The following is a 22,493-nucleotide window of genomic DNA, read 5'->3' as shown; positions in this document are numbered from 1 at the left end:
TACCACCACTGCAGAGTCAAGATATCACAGAATCACTGACCCAATTTCAAGGAAAGGGGTGTGAAGACTAAAGGGGTTAAATGGAATAATACGTGTAAGCTGTAACAGTGTCTGGCACACATTACTATCAAAGAGCTGCAGGCTCCTAGCATCCCACACGTTGGTTGTCTCTCAATTATACGCTTCTCATTGAATTGACGGTAAAATTTAGTTTTTGTGTAACATATGTCCTTTAGTTAGAAGTAGTTTTAATTTACATTCTTGGATTTGTCTCTTGGTTGCCCTTTTAGTTTTAAAAAGGAAACACCTACCTGCAAATCATTATTTTGGGTTCAGTAGGTTTTCGAGGTTGACTTGTTTTTCCTGGTACAACTTTGCGCATGAGTTAACATTATCCTTTCTCATTTACAGAGAAAGCAGATAACAGGACTCCCTTTTATACGCTAAACATCTCGGGGACCCCTTCCAGGGTAATGTGAGCACGATAATCCCTACTTCAAAATCACTGTCGAAGCTGAGACCACACCGCCCCTGCGGGCGGGCACCCCGGTGACGTCACTGCACAGGGCTGCCGTGACCTGGCGCCAAGGAATGACGTCAGGCCGAGCGGAGCTGCGCCCTCCGGGAGGTACCATGCTGGGCGCGAGCGGCGCGGGGCTCGCGCGGAGCCTGCGGGCGGCGACGCGGGCGCGGCTGCTGGGCTCGCGCTACCCTGCCCTGACCGCGGCGCGCGCGTCTGTCGCCCTCGGCGCGGGGGACTGGCGGCCTCCTCTCGGGCCGAGGCCGTGCGCGCGCCCGCTCAGCCTGTCGGCCGCGGCCATAGTGAACTCGGCGCCCCGCCCCGTGCAGCCCTTCCTGCGCCTCATGCGGTTGGACAAGCCCATTGGTGAGTGCGGGCGGGCCATCCGGGGGGCTGCGGGCGTGAAGCCGAAAGCCCCGGCGCCCAGCCCTCAGGACAGCCGCCCTGGGCGTCCACCCCGGCTTTCACATCCCTCTGACCCCTGGGCGCCCGACAACGGCAGAAGCTCGCTGCTTCCGCAATCCTTGTTTAAATAATGAATCGAGAGGAAATTCCATTCTCGTTTCACTCTGTTTGCATGTATTTACATTGCACTTTCACATTCATTCCCATGATCCTTCCCACAATTCTGTAAGGCTCCCAAAGCAAATAAGTAAGACAATCATGACACGGAGGAAACTAAGATTCTTTGGCAGAACCAGACCAGATAAGCCTAGCGCTTATTTGATGCTGAGTTCTCTCTCTTTGCCCAGCACCACCCGTAACAAAAAGATTAGTTAAGTTGAATGCGGCAGGTACAAGGTGTATGAATTGCCTGCTTGTCAGCTCACAAGTCGCCCCCAAGGGAGAATTTCCATAACCTTCCTATTTAAAATAATACCTACCACCTCACTCTATCCCTGTGTCCTCTGTGTCCTCTTTTTCACTTCTTAGCACTCACCACTAACATGTTTTTATTGGTTTATTGACTCCTCCAATATAATCTAACCTCCACATATATGGGACTTTTCTATCTTGCCTAGAACAGAGCTTGGCACTAGTATTAAAGGAATGAATTCCTACCATACCGCCTAGCTTCAGAGAGAGAAAGAGCTATGGAAACTCCCTACTTTCAAGGAACTCCCAGTCTAGTTGAAAAAGACAAATTTGGGTGAGCTAGGAAAGTATGGGATCAAGTATTAATGGTACAGATGGCAATTGCTACCATTGGAAAAAGAGTAATTACTGGAATCTCCATTGCTGGGAAAAGCTTCAAAAACAAATTGGATCTCAAAGGGCAGGTGTATTTTGCAGAGACTAGAAGAGATCTTGATTGATGGGGGAAATATTTTTGCAAAGACCCAAGGGTGGAGAATTGGAAGACCAGGTGGGTGTAGGAAATACTTGGAGACAAGGTTGAATAAGAGCTGGATTGAAGAAGATGGACAGTGGGGAGGAAGAGGTGGAGGCTGAACACCAGGTATTCTAGATGGCAGCATTTGCCATTACAGTGCTTGGAAATACATTCAAATTCCTAGATACACTCACTCCATCATTGCCCAGCCAAGACCCCAAATTAGTCCTTATTTTTGGTATTCTAGGTTTATACATTACTTATTTGGGATCAGAACACTAAGAGTTATAACAATCAATAGTTAAAATGTAAAAGCAAATTAAGTAACAGGCACAGTCATGCCATCATTGAAGTTGAATGGCATAAATTTCCAAGCCCAATTCTCATCTGAAGCCTGACTCTGATTCTGTTCTTGATGCTTGTGTTACAGAGCTGCAGTGTGGGTTTACAGGCATCCAAGACAAATAAATGACTGCCATTATTCCCACAGAACCTCTGGCTTCTGTGTTAGTGGCTAGCCTAACCCACCATATAATAAGAGGCTCTGGAACCAGACCTTTGGGGTTTTTTTCTCCACTCTGCCCATTTGAAGGACTTCAGTTAAGTTATAATACCTCTCTGGGCCTTCATTTCTCATCTATGAAATGAAGATACCAATAATACTGACTTTATTAGGTTGTTGTGAGACTTCACTATATATATCAAGTTCTTAGAACAGTGCCTGACATAGTAAGTACTCAAGAAATGTTAACCGTTATTACTAAAGAAGTGGGAATTGGAGATTGGGTTCATAGTTATTATGTATGTGATAATACCAGCGTGCATGCTTTGGTTCTAAGTAGGGTGATGATTGCAGGATTTTTCAGACAACTTACTGATAGTACTGTGCTAAAATTCAACAAACCTTTTTTCAGGCCCTACTGTATGCCAGTAACAATAAATTGACAGTAGTAGAATTTTTAGTTTGATATTTCTTTAAGTTGTTATTTTGTGGGGATAATTTTATGTTCACTGTTTTGCTTTGTTGAAGTTGGATCTTGTTATCTTCATAAAGTGAGTTTCGTTATTTTTCAAATTGAATTACAACTTCTTTCAAATGAGTGAAACTTCATTATTTTGGGGAACTCCAGCAGGTGGCACTCTTTCCACTAAATTGGTGGTGTAATTTCTGTTTTAGGTCATTTGTGGGTGATTCTGTTGTTTTTAAGATAATGCATAATTAGTGATTGAATCTTAGACTCAGTTTACACAGGCTCACCTTGCCAACTCTGCATCTTTCTTCACAGAAGAGAGCGTAATGAAAGTGTCATAAGGAAGACAGGAGAAAATGTTGCTGAGAACCAGGAGGGCAAAAGAACAGTAAGAACTTAAGTGTCTGTAGAGATTGAGGTATACAAAGTGGTAGCAGTGGCCTTAGGACGTAGAATGGAGCCAGACTTGCCTGGGCTTGAATTCTAGCTGTGCCACTTGTCTTTGTGACCTTGGGAAAATTGCTTTCTCTGTGCCTCAATTTCTATATCAAATGTATAATAAAAATAGTGCCTATCTCATAGGTTTGTTGTGAGAGCAAAAAGTGTTATATGACAGCACTTTGCACATATTAAGTGCTATATATATTTGTTACTATTTTTGTTTTCATCATTACTAGTGTCATAACAATTCTAAGAGGTAGATGTTCTTTCCTTTCATTTATAGATGGGGAAGACTTAAAGCTTAATGTAGAACTTTGGAGTCAAGGCATGGAATTTAGTATCTAGCAGCACTCTCCTTACTAGGCAGACATGGAACCAATTGATGGAATCCGGACTTGAGTACCACCTTTTGAATAAGCCCACCCACCATCTCAGAGAGACCTAAGTGTCATTTTACAAGCATTCTCCAGAGGACACGTCAGCAAGCCACAAACCCACCTTTTTCCTGACCCCTACCCTCAAAGAGCCCACCAAAAACCCTGGCCATAAAAAGCCTCTTGACCTGTTAGAGACCCTTCTTTTCTTTGTTCTGCTGGCCAGAACAGAAAGGTCCCTCTCAGGTATAGTAATAAACCTGCTTGGACTGTTGAGTTTGCATCCCTTTCACCAACAATCTGAATTTTACCTGCACTACAGGACCGCTCCTCATCTATAAGGGTTGCCCTACAGATTCCATCAATAAGTGAATGCGGTACCTATAACATAAACTCAATGGCCAAGGAAATTTTGCTCCTTACACAAAATGCTATAGGGGATTACACATCTTTCTTTCCAGAATTCTTTTAAATTTACTTCTAATTGCTCCAGGAAAATAATGCCTATGAAGTGGTGTTCTTTCGTTTCTAGCAGGATAGGATCAGTGTCTTGCCAATGGGTTTCAGCTCCATACAAGTTCACTATGGATTCAATGCGACCAAAGAAATGACAGTAGAACGTTCTTAGGGTGAAAGGGTTATACCTAACTTTATTCCCATGGTGTCAGGTCATTCACTAGAACCCCGTCCTCTCAGAGAGAGTCTGCATGTAGCAAGCCAGTCTCTGCCTCTGGGCCTCTCTACCCCCGCAGCCATCTCAGTCTCTGTCCTAGGCGCTGCCACCACTCCAGCCTCTGCTCTGCTCTCCTGTAACCTTGCAGCTGTGCTACCATGTCACCTAGAGCACTGAGTAGGGCTCTTTATATAGAGTCCATAACGACGTATTGCCCATACATGTGTAGTGAGCTAGCCAGCCAGGGCCAGGTGAGAATCCTGGTCACAGGAACCTTCACTTTATCCACAATCAGTTACTGGTGCCTCAGAGCTATACTGGTGGGTGGATCCAGGGAGAAGCAAGTAGTTATGTTTTACTCTACCTCTTGGTATATCTGTTTCCTCAGATGTAAGTAGGAATAATAATATTGCCTACTTTATAAGGATGTTGTTGAGGAGTAAATGAGTTTATGCATATAAAGTACTTAGAACCCTGCCTGGCACTTCACAAAAATTCAGTTAATGTTAGCTATTATTGTTATTGTTTTAGGTGGGACACACTGAATAGGACTATGTCCAGGACAACCTGAATTGGAGTCTGAACTCGCAATACCTTGTTTTCAACCTTTTCTTGCCTTTTATGCTGTTAGTTTAAGCCCCTTCTGAAAAAGTTTCCCTGATTCCTCCCCACTCCCTCTCCCATTAACTCAGCTGTCACTATTTTATGCCTCTGTGGGACCTGCACTTGCCTGGTTTTTAATTAATCTATTTTGTTGTTATTGTTTCTTTAACTGTGCTTGTTTCTTTTGATTTATCAACTGTGTGAAGGCAGAAACCAGCTCTCTGTTAGTCCCATTGTTTTCCCAGTTCCTAGTACAGCCCTGACACAAGGTGTGCTTTATAAATACTAGCAAATGAATAAAGCTTAAACTTAAGGTGACTATAGGGACTTTATCATTTGCCCATTTTTGTACAGGATCTGATCTTTCTTTAGCCACATACTCTTTTTCTCTTATATCACTAAATAAGGAAGGAAATAAAGAAGGAAAGTTCAGAATATTTCTAATAGACACCATTTCCAAATATTTAAGAGACTCTTTTTTGAAAGGAGAATATCTACTAAAGTTCATATGTGAAGTCACCTATCCATACAATCTATTTGGTTTTAGCTTAATTTCATTTAGTATTTGGGCTAAGTGCCAAGAACTAATTCCATTTGTGCATATGGCTGCAGAATACTTTAAAAAAGCAAGTTAATAACCTCTCTCCCCCAATGCCATTTTATTGTATTGTGTTAACAACAGTAAAGAAAGTCTTAATAACTTTTTTGAGCAGGTAATTCATGTATATGATAAAAATTAAGGTGCAAGGGTGGAGAGTGAAAACTAAGCCTTCCACTCCTGTTCTCCTCTTGAGCGGCAGCTACTATCAGTTTCTGTTGTATCTTTCCTGACATGGTCTGTGAACATACTAACATTCAACTATATGCATTTGCTTTATATGTATGTGTGTGTGTGCTTATATTTACATGCATACACACACGCACAGTAAAATATTTTTAGGTTGTCCTCCATAAGGGTCCAGCCAATTTATTACCTCATCAGAAATGCACCAGAGTATCTGACACCCCAGGGTGTATTGTCAGACTTTGGGTTTTACTGATCTGATAGGTGAAAAAAGTTTATCTCAATGTAATTTTAATGTGTGTTTCTCAAAGTTGGGTTATCTTTTAATATGTATAAGAGCCATTTGCATTTCTTTTTCTATGAACTTCTGTTATGTTTTTTGTTCACTTTTCACTTGGCTTATTGATCTCTTTTCAGTTTCTAGGAACCCTACACATTAGGAAGAGGAGTCCTTTTTAATATGAGTTGCAGATTTATTTTCCCAGTTTGTCATGTGTGTTTGACTTTGTGTTCTTTACTTCTTTGGGATAGAGTATGTAAACAAATGAAGGCACTTAACTCACTTGAATTTTAACCTTTTTGTCTTTTATTTTTGCTTAGGAACCTGGCTGCTATATCTGCCATGTACTTGGAGCATTGGTTTAGCAGCTGAACCAGGTTGTTTTCCAGATTGGTACATGTTATCCCTCTTTGGCACTGGAGCTGTTCTGATGCGTGGAGCAGGCTGTACTATTAATGACATGTGGGACCGGAACTATGATAAAAAGGTATTTTCTTTCTGGAAAGCAACATAGGCTTCTCTCAGTTCTTCAGAGTAATATGATGGTTAACTGTGTTATATTGGTGTCCTTCTTACCCTGAAACCCAGGGTAAGAAATGCTGGTATCAGTTGAACAGCTGATATTGCAAGTCTAGTGTACTTCCATTCTCTACATAAGAGCGGCCATGGGCACAAGGTGTATACTTCAGTTTTACAAAATGAGTTAGAATGTAGAAGGCCAGGGTAAAGATATTAGGAGAGAAGGTGAAAAAAATCTGACCTGAACCTTAGGGTGTCCAAAAGAGCCGTCATCCTTCCCTTTGAGATCCATGTTGGAGCTATATAGATGGGAGCTTTGTGTAACTATTCTTATACAAGTCAAATCTTAATTTAAAGAGTCAAGGCAGTCCCTGTTAGCATTTGCATAATTATTTCTTTAAAAAACATAATGTTCTTTTTTCTCTTAAGAAAAACAATACATATTTGTTCTGAAAAATTCAGGCAACACAGAAATAGAAAGATAGAAATAGAAATAGAGGGATAAAATTACAAGTCTTCCTTATCTCCTCCCTCAAACACCCAGTGAAAACTTCATTTAAAAGTTTGGTGCATGTTCCTCTGGATTATTTCCTATGCATATTCTTACGCATGTGTATAAGTGTTTCATTCTTCCTCAATAGACTGTTATTTTCTCAAGGGAAGAGTCCATCTCACTTACCTTTTATCCTAGCAGCTGTGTTATAACAAGTACAAGAGCATTAAATGCTTGAGTAATAATCAAGCAGATTTTCAATTTAAAGCTGACCCATGGTGAATTTATAAAGTAAATAATCATCCCTAGTTTGCCGTTCATGTAAGTTTGAATTTTCTTTAAGGAAGGCATACCTGTAATGATTTTTAGTTTATAGAACTGTATCACATTAATATATTTTTAATTTAAAAAAATTCATTGAATACTTGTATGTGAAACACAGTGACAGGTTCTAGGATTGCATGAAGAAAGAAGGACAGCATTCCTGACCTCACAGTTAGGGGTTATAATACAACAGCACTGTCATGAGAATGGTGTCCTCAAGGGAACACTGAAGACTGTCTACTTCAGCCAAAAGGAGGAAGCCAGAGAGAATTTTCTGGGAGTTCTACATGTGACCTTTGAACTGTGATGGAACAGATGGGGAAAAAAAGGTGGGCTGCAGGGCAAAGGTCATCTTAGGCAGAGAGAACAGCTGTTGTAGAGACATGGCTGTGAGATAAAGTATATTACACTTAACAACTGCAACTGTGTGTCTTGTGTGTGGCTGGAGAATAGGATAGTGGCAGGGAGGCGGGAGCTGCATGTCAAAAGCATCTCTGTGTCCTGCTGACCCAGTTGGGGTACCTTGATGCATGCCATCAGACGCATACTCTCTTGATTTGGGGTTTCACAATATCCTTCTCAGTTTTTCATTCTGCATAACCATATGAATGAGTCTCTGGCATATAACACTTCAAAATAATTCTTGAACTTGTTTAGAGCAGCTAATGTCAAAATCCTGGTTGTGATATTTTATTGTCCTGAGAAGTTTTGAAGGGTGTTACCCTTGGGGGAGACTGGATAAAGGATACATGGGATCTCTATATTTCTTAAAATACATAGCTTTTTTTTAAAACTGCATGTGAATCTACAATTATCTCAAAATAAAAAGGTTAATTAAAAAATAGTATATCCAACCAATGAATTTTTTCTTTTTTAATTAACAAAATATGACCATTTTCATCCCCTCTTCAGTGATTTTTTTCTCCCCCAAAAAAAGTAAATAAATATCTTATATATCCCACCTGACACTTCTCTCTGATCAGAGGAGTCCATGTTCTGTATTGACATACAACAAAGCACTTAGTGTTTTAAAACTACTGAAATGGTTGTACTCATATGAATTTTAAAATGTTATGTGCAACTTTTTATTTTTTTATTATATTGAGGTACATATAATAAAATACACAAATATTAGTGTATAGCTCGATGCATTTTGACATTGTATACATTCATGTAACTACCAACCAGATAAAGATATCAAGCATTCTCATTCATTTTTCTCCCTTCACCTATTTCAACCATCCCCCACCCCTCTCCTTTTAAAAAATCTAATTTCTTTTTTTAATCTATTCACTTTATTTAAAAAAAAAATCCGGTTCACCCATTTCTTCTACCCCCTTCTCCCCACAACCCCTTACAACTGCTAATCTATTCCCTGTACCTATGAGTTTTGGTTGTTCTTTTGTTTGTTTTTAGATCCTACATATAAGAGAGATCATGTGTTATTTATCTTTTTCTGTCTGACTTATTTCACTTAACATAGTGCCCCCTGGGACCATCCATGTTTCCTCAAATGACAAGATTTCATTTCTTTCTTTTAATGGCTGAATAATATTCCCGTGTGTGTGTGTGTGTGTGTGTGTGTGTGTGTGTGTGTGTGTGTGTGTACTACAATTTATCACTCATCTATCAATGGACACAGATTGTTTCCATATCTTGGCTATTATAATTAGTGCCGCAGTGAACATGGTGGTAGTTGCATATGTGTTCTCAAATTAGTATGTTCGTTTTTTTGGATAAATACCCAGAAGTAGAATACCTGGATCTTATGGTAGTTCTGTTTTTAATCTTTTGAGGAACCTTTATACCATATTCCACAGTGGCTGCACCAATTTACATTCCCATCAACAGTGTAGGAGGGTTCACTTTTCTCCACATCCTTGCCAGTACTCTTCTTTTTTGTCTTTTTGATAATAGCCATTCTGACAGGTATAAGGTAATACCTCATTGTGGTTTTGATTTGCATTTCCCTGATGATTAGTCATGTTGAGCATCTTTTCATGTCTGTTGGTCATCTGTATATCTTTGGAAAAATATCTATTCAGATATTTACATTTTTTAATTGGATTGTTTGTTTTTTTGCTAATGAGTTGTATGAGTTCTTTTTGTGTTTTAGATATTAGCCCCTTATCAGATATATCATTTGCAAATATATTCTCTCATACAATAGGTTGCATTTTCATTTTGTTGATCAATTTTCCTTTGCTATACAGAAGCTTTTTAGTTTGATGTAGTCCCACTTATTTATTTTTGCTTCTGTTGCTTTTGGTTTTGGTGTCAGATTGAAAAAAAACCATTGCCATGACCTGTATCAAGGAGCTTACTGCCTGTGTTTTCTAATAGGAATTTTATGGTTTTAGGTCTTATATTCAAGTCTATATTCCACTTTTAATTAATTTTTGTGTATGGTGTAAGATAGTGGTCCAGTTTCATCTTTTGCATGTGGCTGCCCAATTTCCCCACCACCATTTATTGATGAGGCTGCCCTTTCCCCGTGGTATATCGGCTTCTTTGTTGTAACTTAACTGACCATATACATGGGGGTTTATTTCTGTGCTGTCTGTTCTGTTCCATTGATCTGTGTCAGTTTTTATGCCAATATCATACTGTTTTGATTACTATAGCTTTTATATAGTTTGAAATCAGGGAGTGTGATACCTCCAGTTTTGTTCTTCTTTCTCAAGATTGCTTTCGTTATTTGGGGGTCTTTTGTGGTTCCATACAAATATTAGGATTCTGTGATTAAGATATTTCTGTGAAAAATACCATGGGAATTTTGATAGAAATTACATTGAATCTGTGTATTGCTTTGGGAGTATGAACATATTAGCATTTAATTCTTTCAATTCATGAGCATGGAATATCTTTCCATTTATTATTTGTGTCTTCTTCCATTTCTTTCATCAATATCTTGTAGTTTTCAGTATAGAGATCTTTCATCTCCTTGGTTAGATTTATTCCTTGGTATTTTATTCTTTTTGATGAGATTATCATTGTAAATGGTTTTCTTAATTTCTTTTTCTGATAGTTCATTATTAGTATAAAGAAACATAATAGAGTTTTGCATTTTAAAGAAAGTTTAAACACTTGCCAAATGAATGCGTACCTCACAGTTTCTTAAAGACTGCATGTGTTCATGGCTCAGAGTTTTGCTTAATACATTAGATGAGAAGTAAATTGCTAATACATTAAATGATAAGTGAATCACTATTAGGATATGGGTTGTGTTTTGTTGATGTTGTATATAGTAAATAGTCATGTGATAAACATTAGGCCCATAAACATTGAAATAATCTCAATGCACAGGTATTAATGATTTGGTTTTGTAACCTGTGAGCTTCTTTATTAAAACCACATAGAGTATGTTTTAACATAATGTTACATTGTTTTTAGTCTTTTGATGGAGTTCTTATTTATTTTCAGTTCTTATATTATTTTCAGATAAATTTAGCTAGGTAATCATCACTGTACGAGAGGGGCAGTGTAATCTTATGGATTTTTTTAGTGTGGTTGGTGGGACTAGATTGACTGTGCTAACATCTGTGACCTTGAAAAGTCACTGAGCCTCTCTGCCTCAGTGTCCTAAAACAGAAATGATGAGAACTTGAGAGTGGCCAAAAGACAGGTTTGTCATGAGGATTCAGGGATATGATGCATATATATGTATCTCTTAGAACAGTGGCACATTGTAGGAACTCAGATAGTAGCTGGAATAATCATAATATCCTGAAACAAATATAAGAACATAAATTTATTTCCAACGGAAACTAAAGGGACCAAAGCAAGGATAAAAGATCCACTTCCGGCACTGTAACCAAGATGAGTTGTCACAATTTTTGACAAACTTTTATTGCACAGTGAAGCATGCTATAAATTGGGTCAGCAATTTTTTCTGTAAAAGACTAGATAGTAAATATTTTAGGCTTTGTGGGCCATACTGTCTTTGTTGTAACTACTTGACTCTTTTGGAGTGTGAAAGTATCCATATACAATATGTACACAAATGGGTGTGTCTCTGTTTTAGTAAAGTTTTATTTATGGACACTGAAATTTGCATTTCACATTATTTTCATATGTCACAGTACATTACTCTTTTTAAGATTTGTCTGAAAAGTAAAAACTATTCTTAGATCATGAGCTATACAAAAACAGGAAGTAGGCTGGATTTGGCCTTTAGGGCATCAATTGCTAACCTTTGATATAAATAATACAAAAATATGATATATTATTAATAGTTAACACTGCATATTTATATGCTTCAAACACTGTATTTACTCTATGAGGTGAGTGCTATTGTTACCTTTCCATCTTCTCCCCATTTCTGTTTTTCCTTTAACAGGTGAGTAAGAGAGGTTAAATAGTCTACTAAAATTCACACAGCAAATAGGTAATGGAATTGGATTCAAATGCTGGGCTGTCTGGCCCTAGATCCTGAGTTCTGAACTTCTAACAAAGTTGAAAATTTTGGTTATGCTCTTTATTTGTGATTAAGTTTAGAATAATCACATTTCATGATCTCTTGGAAGGAAAAGAACAATTAATACATGTCATTTGTCCACATAATTGCTCTGTCTGTTAATATTGTTATAGTGAGTTTGCCCTATGTATTTGGGTGCAACTAGGATAAGTTTAAAGACCCTTCCCTAAATAGCATGGCAAAAGCACTCCCACTTTCCGACCCAGATTATCTGTCTTCTTTCTTCCTTCACATATGATTTCTAATTGCAGTGCTCTTCATACACAGGACATTTCTCTGGTACTAGTTTATCTACCATCCTCTGCATTTTCCTCTTCCTTGAGGAGTCTCATTACTATTGCCTTTCTTTTCTCTGTGGAAATCGAACATATACTTACTAAGTAGCTAAATAGCTAGATTAAGAAGTTGCTTTGTTTTATTTGTAGATGGGGATGGGAAATAGAAAGAAAGGGAAATAAGTAGTGGGAATTTTCAGTTCTTTTCAAAGCTGTTTTAAATATGAAATTTTGCTTCTTGGCAGTACTTCTGATGTTGATTTCACTTTTTATTCATATTTTTGCCTTAGTACCTACCATGGGCCAGTCTTTTGATTAAATGTTTAAATAAATGATTGAGCCATTACATGAGGCTAAGGTTTTCCGTTTTTATGTGTTAAGGTAACAAGAACAGCAAGTCGCCCAATAGCTGCTGGAGACATTTCAATTTTTCAGTCCTTTGTTTTTCTTGGGGGACAACTGACCTTGGCACTGGGTATTCTTCTGTGTCTGAATTACTACAGGTATAGTAAATGTGTTTTTCATAATCATGTATAAAATCTCTCCTTTGAAATGGAGGAAGTAGGAATACAATAAAATTGAAATACTTTAATTACAAAGTTGTTTACTGGCTACCTATCAAGCATCTGTAAGTTTGCATATTGTAAAATTTAGAAGCCAGAGAAATCATGAGATCAGCCTATAATTTATTCTGAACCACTTTTAGTTCTTACTGAACACTACATGTTCCACTACATGTGTCCTCTAAGGGACACAAGGCACTTTCATAGGCTTTTTAGGTGCATGCACGTGTGTATATATACCCATACATAAAATTTTATTTATCTTAACAGTATATCTGAAATAGGTAGAAGCAGAAGTGATAAAATTCATTTTGCATAAAGAGGAACCAAGTCTTTCCCAGAGTAATGTTCCTAATCAGTGACAGAAGAATAAGTGGAAGGACTCACCCCTGTATCTCTTAAACAGAGACAAAACTTCTCTGCATCAGATGGCTGCTTACGAAGTGCTTCAATGAAAAAAAGGAGGTCAGCAAAGAAGCATTACTTTGTAGAGTCTCAACTTAATTGCATATCTTGCCCTGATAGTATCAGTCACATGAAAACACTTAGGCAGATTATTCCTGAGGGGTGGTGGTTGGTGAGCTTTGAGGTACCTGAGAATATCTTAATGTTATCATTCCTTATAGGTGCTTTATGACATGTAGAGCAGTAACACCCCATCATTCATAAACGAGGGTCTCTTGACTCATTCTCTGTTAAGACCTCTCAGTTTACTAGCCATCTTAATGTTTGAAATCAGAATTTAATGTGGTAGTAGCATATGATGGGTAAGAAGTCGGACTCTGGAGCCACACTGCCTTAGTTTTGATTCCTGGTCCTGGTACTGACTGGCTGTACTGTATGGTAACTGACAAATTCCTTAATCTCTTTGACCTTTAGTTTCCTTATCTGCAAAAAACAAGTAGAATAAAACTATCTGCCTTTTAAGGTCCTGGTGAAGATTATAATGAGTTAACATATATAGGGCAGTTAATGCCTGATACATAAAAGTACTGTGTGGTAGCTATTGTTATTTTGTTTGGTTGTTTTGTGACATTTAAAATATTTTCTAATTGACCTATATCCTAATCAAAGTCTGGAAATCAAGTCCAGGAAGATAATTTTATATAACAAATAATGTAATTTAAGATAAATGGTTTTGCAATTAATATTACTATTGTCTTTTTTAGCATTTTCTAAGAAATGGTGATATTAATCTTTTTAATGTTTTTTCTTGATTTCAGTATAGCTCTGGGAGCAGCATCCCTATTTCTTGTCATTACCTACCCTCTAATGAAGAGAGTTACGTACTGGCCTCAATTGGCCTTAGGTGAGCTTGAAATAACTCTTTTAAGTATTTCCTTCAATACCCTCAAACTGTACTTTTATTATAATATCATATGTGTTTATATAAAATACATGTAATGTCATATCATATGTACTTTTATATATACTATATATTATATAATTTTATATATAATGTCATGTATAATACTTTTATATATAATATCAATATTATATATTGACAGTAACATACAATATGTGGCAGAGATGAAATGTTATGTCAGTCATGAAATTTTCCAAACCAGGAATAGGTTTGCATATTTTTAAAAATGGCAATTAGCCATTCTTAATAGCTAAGAAATCTTACATATTTATTATCACTGTTAATGTTTTCAGAAATGATCTTTTAAAAGCCTAGGTATGTCAGGAGGGAAAAAAATGAGCCGCCTTGACCCTCCCTTCTCTTTAGGCAGCTGATCTAGATGCCCTGAGACTTTGGGGCCTGAAGTAGAAAGCACTCTCAGGTAGAACAGGGTTAGTGTGTGAGGACTTAGCTCCCCTTTACCTGAAGCCCTCCTTAGACCTCTCAGGAAAGAGTTAGCCTGCTCTCTACTGGGCTCCCACAGCACTCTGATGGGCCACTTATCACGCCAACAAGAAGACACTGAGAGCCTCCTCTGTCTCCCCATTGATAAATTTAGGGAAATGCCTAAAAGGTCAAGCTTGCTTTACATGTGGATGGCTGGCATCTAACAAGCAGCATTGGGTGCTTTACAGGCATTCAATAGATGTTTGTTGGTAAAAAGAGAAAGGTAGGCAGGGAAGTCAAAATCTATTGCAAAAATAACTATTGCTAGGCTTTTCTCCTCTAGTCCCAGAATAAAACAGAATATTCCTAGAACTATGCTAGTTCTTTGAGCTATTTTTTCAGTAAATAAAAGAAGAGCTAAAGACACTCCAAGAAACTGATGCGTGCCTGTCTTGTGGGAAAGTTGTGGTGGCATGTTTACCTTCTTCTAAGATCCTGTCATTCAATGTTGTATTTCTTTTCATTATTTAAAAAAGAAAATAGGACATTATATTCTCAACTAACCTGGGAATCTTTTGGTAAGAGGAGAGTAAGCATTTCCTTTGTGTAAGATATTATTAAAAAAGCTGGTATATTTACTTCAAATATTCGTTGAACCCCCAACTTTTATTTTGTGCCAGTGATCACACCAGGTAGTAGGAAAATAAAAATGACTAAAACACATTCCCCGGCCTGAAGGAGCTAGAGAAGAAGACAACAGATAAGCAGGTCGTTGTAGTACAGTGTACTGGTATGTGAGAGTGCTCTGGGACCACAGAGGAGGGGCATTTAACCAGGTGAGGAGAAGGGATTCTGAGTGGAAATTGACAGTATGGGAGGAGAAAAACAGCTTCTAGGACAACACATTTGGGACCCATTGAGTTTGAGGTGCCTGAGGAACTTGCAGGTAGAGATGTCCGCTGCCTGGTCTGAAGCTTAGGGAAGTGATCATGTTGGCACATAGAGACTTAGGAACTGTCAGCGTGTAGATGTTTGTTTACAGTCCTCATAGATGATGGGCCTGTAGAATAAATAAGTGTTCCTGTCTGTACGCTTGTTTCTGTATCTTTTAGTCAGGAAGCAGAGTGAAAATGGAAAGATTTTGACTCAGAGAGGTCCAAGTTCAGACCCCAGCATGTACTGTTTATTGGCTGTGCCAGAAACCACAGTAAGGAGGATAAATGTTCCCATGAAAACTATTTATCAGGGAGATATTAATCTTTTTATTAGCTGTGTTATTTTAATTTTTAATTCTCCTCTCTGGACCTGTTTCCTTTTTTGTAAAAGGTAGCTAATAACTACCACAGAGAGTTGAGAGGACGTAAGGAACAAACATGTTAGAAAACAGCATACGCAGGGCCCAGTACACTGAAGCCCTGAATACTGCTCATGCCCTCGCCTTCCCCTTGGGATTCTCAGGTTCATTTAGACTTGTCCTCTCTTTCTGTTGCACTGATTGTAGGGTTCACTTTTAACTGGGGAGCATTACTTGGATGGTCTGCTATCAAGGGCTCCTGTGATCCATCTGTTTGCCTGCCTCTCTATTTTTCTGGAATTATGTGGACTCTAATATATGATACTATCTATGCCCATCAGGTAAAGAAATTATACCTATTTTGTTAACTTTGGCTTAGTTAGTGTTTTTTAAGAACCAAATTAAAGGGAAAGTATTTTTTCCTAAAAAGAAAACATTAACACTTCCACAGTGCCAATAAATATTTTTATTTCATGTATATATATGTTTACCAAAGAGATCAACTCATTTATTTTATTTTATTTAAAATAAAATGAAATTTAAATTTATCTTACTTACAAGCATTTGAATCAAATTTATTACATATGATAGCACTGTCTTAAATACCTTACAAATCCTAATTTAACCTCATAACCACCTGTGAGGAAGGTACTTTTATTATCCTCACTTTACAGATGAAACATGGACCAGTGACTTGTGTCACACAGTCAGTGGAAGGCAGAGCCGAGGTTCGGGAGCTTTTAACTGCTCCTGTCCTGCCCTTTTTGGATGCCTCAAGTGGTTGTAAGAGGCAGCCGTTACCTAGCATAGGTAGTAAACATCTTCCCCTTTTACCTATTTTTGTCATTATCAACTTTAAGACTGCATCATAGCCCATTGAGTTAATATGCCACATTTTTTAGGTTAATAGGTTGTCCACTTTGGCCTTTTAAGTTGTTTTGAGTTTCTGCAATTATAAATAATATTGTCCTAATTACTAATATCTTTTGAATGTGGGGGTTAAATTTTTAGGAGTGGTGTTATTTAGTTAAAGGACATAAACATTTTAATAGCTTTTGATACTGCCTTTTTTATAAGCTTAATAAAAACTTCGACTTTTCTTGGTTTGTGTTCTTAAATTTCCTTTTAAGTTTATAAACTTTGAATAAAGGTTATTTTTCTCAATTTTTTGCAATGTGACTGTACTTAAGTAATATGTCATGATTTAATGAAACTTATTTCAAATATCTCATCTGGATTTCATCCTGCTTTCTTTCACTAACCCCATTCCCCACTAGATCTGTATTATCATGAAAAAGTTTGCCAGATCTGTAATCAGCCTGATTTCCTGACATGAAACCCGACTGACAGTTGAGAAGAGATGTCTATACTTTTTGCTGTAAGGTCTGGAACCAGTGGTCAGGATAACTGTACTCCAGTTAGGTTAGCTCTTCAGTAAAACACATTCTCATAGACACTTCTGTGATCCACATAATTAAAGATAGTTTTACACTGTGATGGTGCTTGGGGTATGAAAGTAAAAATATACACTAACCCCAAATCCATTGTTATCTGGATTTGGGACTCCAGAAGATAGCCAATCAGATAGCTCTCTGCCTGCAAGTAGATGCAGAGTTTAGCTTGCAGCCTCTGTTATCACAAGATCATAATTACAACACTATATAGAAATACAAATAGAATTGCTGAAGGAGACCAGTCAGCTGGACATGAGGGTATTAGCAAAACTCAGCTCTACTTGAACAGAAAGGATTTGATGGGAGAGGTAAGGAATAAATTGAGCCAGAAGTGAAATGTGAATGGAAATGGTTAGGTGGCAAGTGAGCATTTTTTCTACATACATGATTTTAGCAAGATTGAAATAAAAAATGCACAGGAAATTATTAAGACTTGAGAACTCTGAGGTAAGGAGGGACTATGTGAAGAATTAGAATTGAATTTTACTATATAAAAGTATTTAGAAGTCATAATGGGGTTATAAGAAACACAATGACATGTAGAAATAGAGATGGAAGATAACTTTATCAGTAACATTTAACTGATCTGACCCACACATTCATTACTGATCAACTTTTGTTTCCAACTTAACTGTTACCTTTCAAAGCTTATGGTTTATCTTTATGTTTATAACTAAATAGTCTTTAAAAGACAATTTCTTCTGAAATTAGATAGTGGTAATGGTTGCACAACCTTGTGAATATACTAAAACCACTGAATTGTACACTTCAAATGAATTGTGTGGTATGTTAATGAAAACCAGACAATTTCTTATTACTTTCTTTTGTTAGGACAAGAGAGATGATGCTCTGATTGGTCTTAAGTCCACGGCACTGCGGTTCCATGAAAATACTAAGCAGTGGCTCAGTGGCTTCAGTGTGGCAATGCTGGGGTCCCTGAGCCTGGTGGGGGTGAACAGCGATCAGACCATACCCTACTACGCTGCTCTGGCTGCCATAGCAGCCCATCTGACTCACCAGGTTTGATCTTTTTTTCCCTCATTTTCCCTTGGTGTAAATTATAAAAATGACTTTAAACAAAATGACCTCTGTGTTTACTAAGCAAGGTACTTAATAAAAGAAAACAACTGCTTGGCTTGAGCTTCCTTGAACCACCCTCTCCCCTGTCCCAACTTCTCATATAAAAAAGCTTGCTATATTATTTTAGAGAAATAATCTAAACCTAAACCTAGATTTCCATCAGATTTTTCTGAAATTACTATGATTCATTTCTGGAAAAATTTCAGCAGTGTCTGAAAGTTGTAGGATGAGTTGCATTACTCTGAAAGCAACCTGATTGATACAATGCTTACACATGTATGGGGGTATTTTTGATTATCAGTATAACCAGTATCAGGGGGGTCACTACAAGCATTTCGTGGGTGAGGGCCAGATATATTATGTATCTTTCATCGCACTAAACAGCCCCACACAATCGAGAGTTGGCCTGCCTGAATGTGACTTGTTCTCATGTTGAGAATCATTGCTGCAAAGAATAAAGCTCATTTGAGATGACTGGAGATAAGAGCTGTAGAAAGCAGATATTAGTGTGAGAAAGAGCTTTCTAAATAGAACTTAAAATAGCGTAGGTTGCAAAGTGTTCATGGAAGTTTTTTGGACATAGCTTAGATGAAGCCAGTGAGAGAGATGGTAGATTTCTACATTGGGAAACAGTTTGGGGTACATTAAGGGCTTCCCATTGTTTAAAATTCTTTAACAAAGTCCTGTCACCTTCCCTGTATTGATGTGTTTATGGTTCCAAGAAGTCCATACTAAGTAAGTACTAAATGCAGCATTGTGTTCTTCTCTTACAGATTTACACTCTAGACATCCACAGACCTGAGGATTGTTGGAATAAATTTACCTCCAACCGAACATTAGGACTAATAGTTTTTTTAGGGATTGTCCTTGGGAATTTATGGAAAGAAAAAAAGACAGATGAAGTAAAGAAAAATATAGATAGTAAAACAGAAAATTAGCCAATGAGTTTTATGTACGAATTTTTTTAAAGACAAACTTTTACAGAAAACTCTCAGGTCTTGTTACCACATAATTAGATTTGAATAAGCAGTCTCACAATATGTTAAAGAATTAAGAACCAAAAGGTGAAGACTTAAAGCATATTTGCCAGGGTTTTAGTTCAGTTATTTACTAGTAAAATTCTTCCCCTATCCCAGGAAACTAGGGACTCTTCAGGATTTGAGATGACTGAGCATTTGCATGAATGTATTCTTCTGTTTGTTACAATTCTCAGCTCCAGGTATGGAAATTGTATGAGTTTGGGCACTTTAGAGGAAACCTGGTATGTATCTCATCTAAATTAATGTCTTTAGGAAACTGGACTTTCTTTTTAGGGAAAAGTGAAAGCAGCTGCAGAAATTTGAGGTTTATTGTTATTCACTGTGACCTTTCCTCATTGCCAAAAGCTGTAATTCAGGAAACCATTCTGTTTTTTATATTTTAGGAGAATTTAAAAGAGTAAATAAAAATTTTTACCTACTGTATTCATACATACTGCCTTTTTTACCAACCCTGACATTTATGTGGGAGATCCAGTCTCTCTGTAGCCACAGTGACTAGAATGGGTGGGCAGGCCAGTAGTAGGGACCATTTTAATTTGTTTATTTTGTTCTTATCTAATTGTAATATATAGGATAGTGGCATAAATTATAATTTATAGGATAGTATAAATTATAAATGTATAAATTGTAATTTATAGGGGAGTGACATACTGGTTAAGTATACTGTTTCTTCCCTTGCCTACTTCTGAATGTCTCAACACAGCAGCTAGTGATTTTCTTAAAACCTATGCAAGGTGATGTCATTCTTCTGCTCAGAATCATCCAGGATCTTCCCAGGTCACTCACTAAAAAAACTAAAAGTCCTACCACCTGCTGGACTGTCTGTGACCTGGCCTTGTCTATGACTGTCCTCTCCAGCCTCACTGGCCTCCTCACTGCTTCTCAGCAGTCTGGGCAGACTCCTGCCCTAAGACCTTTGTATGTACACTTCCCTTTGTCTGCAACATTCTCCTTAAATTATGTCTTAGTCTTTCACTGAAAGTCTTTTCCTAACTATTACCATCTCAAAGAGGCTCTCTCTCTAGCCATGGTTTCTAAAATTTCATATGCAAATACAACCAACACTTCTATCTCCATTCTCTTTACTGTTTCTTTTTTCTCTTTAGAACTAATCACTATCAACCTAAAATATATTTTACTTGACTTAAGTGGCTGTCATGGACAGTGGAGTGTAGGGAGGCATTCATTTGTGTATGTGAGTTGTGGACAGCAGTAAACACTAAACTACATAATAATGATGCAGCTGACACAGAACTCTTACAATGCCAAGTGCTGATAATAAGCATAGGAAAGTGCAGTTAACTATTCAGCAAATACTGAACCACTGAGAGTGTTTAGACTTACCACAGTAGTAGCAGCTGTAATTCTACTCTGCTATTGCAGCAATGAGTTGAAGGAGAGAAGAAATAGAAGTGTTTTTATCCTACTTCTAGGGAAATACAGTTCACTTCTATTTTATCTAATTCTGATGCTACACCAAGATAGGCAAAACATTTAAATCTATGTTGATTTTTATTTTCTTACAAATATCATCCTATATTTTTTTCCCCTTGGAAAAGATTCATTTAGCAAAATTTACACAATTTTTCTAGAAAGTATAGTAATACAAATATAGAGTTTAAACAGATGGGGAAAAATATCCAACAATGAGAGAAGTGAGAATCAGGGAAAATTTGATCTTAGAAAAACATTATGCTTAAAAACTACCACCTCTCATTGCAGAAAATGTTGATCTCTAAATGCCTTTTGCCAGGTTTGGGCTCTGGAAGAATATTGGCTAGGATAAAGGGTGGAGGAGCAGGGCCAAAGGAAATCTGTGTTTAGCTCAAGGATGTGTCATCCTCTGCATTGTACCCCACTGGAAATCTTAAGACAGAGTCTCTTTCACTGGGGGAAATGCTCCAGTGTTTAAAAAGGCAAAGACTCTATTGAGGAACAGATGTATAATTTGCAGATGCTTAAAATCTTAACCCATAAGATTCCTCAAGGAAGGAACAACCTAAGACAGGCACAGTTGCAGGGGGGCCATCAGGTGAGAAATTGGGGATCAACAGAGGTGAGACTTAGAACCTCACCCCCGCTGTTTTGAGAGAAATCTTCTGCATCCATGGATGTTTTATTGCCCTGGTCTAGCTTGGATTAACACATAGTCTACAGGCACACACCTGATCATCTACATTTGCTCTCTTACAACACTAAACTAAGTTTTCTACCTTTATCTTACATCTACCTACCACTTAAGCATTTTATTAAGAAAAAATAATAATAATAATAATAATAAAGGGAGAAATGTGGGATCCACATATAAATCAAGTATAAAAATCAAACGAATATTCATATTTGACCTGATTGTTTATAGCTCATGATGCGTGATCAAAACCGAAAGTTTCTGTGATGACTGCCCTTGCACTGTTCACCATGTAAGAACTTATTCACTATGTAAGAATTTGTTCACCATGTAAGAACTTGTTCATTATACTTTAGAAGATTGGAGACTGTTGAGAATTAGGCTTGGGGTTGATTAATGATTGTGCATTGAGTCCCCTATACAGAATTTTATTGTTGTTAACAACCATTTGATCAATAAATATAAGATATGCCCTCTCAAAAAAAAAAAAATCTTAACCCATTAGCACTGATTCCCATTAGAGGAGGGTAAGAGCAATGTATTTCAATTTTGTTTCACTTTTCCTAAGTTGATGAAAATTAATATGGAACAAATCTTAGAATCAGTCAATGAAACTGCAGCCATTTGTGGTAGATACAGATAGGAAAATATAGGTAAAAATTCATAGATTCTCTTGCTTTTAAAAAGTTGTTTAAATGTAATTGAATTATTTTAGATCCTTTTCTTTTCTTTTTCCTTCTCCCAGGTAGAAGGGTTGAACATGTAACTCTGGGGGGAAAATAATTTCCCAGCCCGGGGCAAAATACCTTTGAAACTGAAATCAGTCAAAGGAAGAAATAAAGTGGGAGAAACCCATTTATTGCTTACAAGCAGTCAGTCATTTCTGCTTGCCCATGTCTCTTGCAGCCCGGCTGCAAAAAGGTGCCCCACCCAACCTCTCAAGTCTAGATATGCCCTTGCTCCTCTTTGTAATTACCTATTGATATGGAGATGGACTACTTCTCTCCACCCATTGGAAACACCTATTGATACACAGATGCACTAAGACCAGGCAAGAGATTCTGGAAATACTGCA

At 37.5% G+C, this 22,493-nt stretch overlaps 1 protein-coding gene across 1 annotated transcript; it reads left to right on the top strand.

Moving 5' to 3' along the window:
* The first annotated feature begins 576 nt into the window (after positions 1–576).
* Positions 577–19,713, top strand: COQ2 (coenzyme Q2, polyprenyltransferase). The gene is made up of 7 exons (XM_036906374.2): positions 577–886; positions 6,300–6,466; positions 12,449–12,570; positions 13,854–13,939; positions 15,924–16,057; positions 18,002–18,190; positions 19,024–19,713. The coding sequence occupies exons 1-7, from the start codon at positions 592–594 to the stop codon at positions 19,186–19,188; spliced, it is 1,158 nt and encodes a 385-aa protein (XP_036762269.1). The 5' UTR covers positions 577–591; the 3' UTR covers positions 19,189–19,713.
* The last annotated feature ends 2,780 nt before the right edge of the window (positions 19,714–22,493 follow it).

Source organism: Manis pentadactyla, chromosome 5, assembly GCF_030020395.1.
Source record: "Manis pentadactyla isolate mManPen7 chromosome 5, mManPen7.hap1, whole genome shotgun sequence".
NCBI classification, from domain to species: Eukaryota; Metazoa; Chordata; class Mammalia; order Pholidota; family Manidae; genus Manis; species Manis pentadactyla.
This window is presented reverse-complemented; position numbering and strand designations above follow the sequence as displayed.

Excerpts from the sequence above, each read along its gene's own strand:
- COQ2 (XM_036906374.2), top strand. The coding sequence starts at position 592 with ATGACGTCAGGCCGAGCGGAGCTGCGCCCTCCGGGAGGTACCATGCTG. Across the intron at positions 887-6,299 it reads GCGGTTGGACAAGCCCATTG|GAACCTGGCTGCTATATCTG; the intron begins GTGAGTGCGGGC and ends ATTTTTGCTTAG. Across the intron at positions 12,571-13,853 it reads CTGTGTCTGAATTACTACAG|TATAGCTCTGGGAGCAGCAT; the intron begins GTATAGTAAATG and ends TCTTGATTTCAG.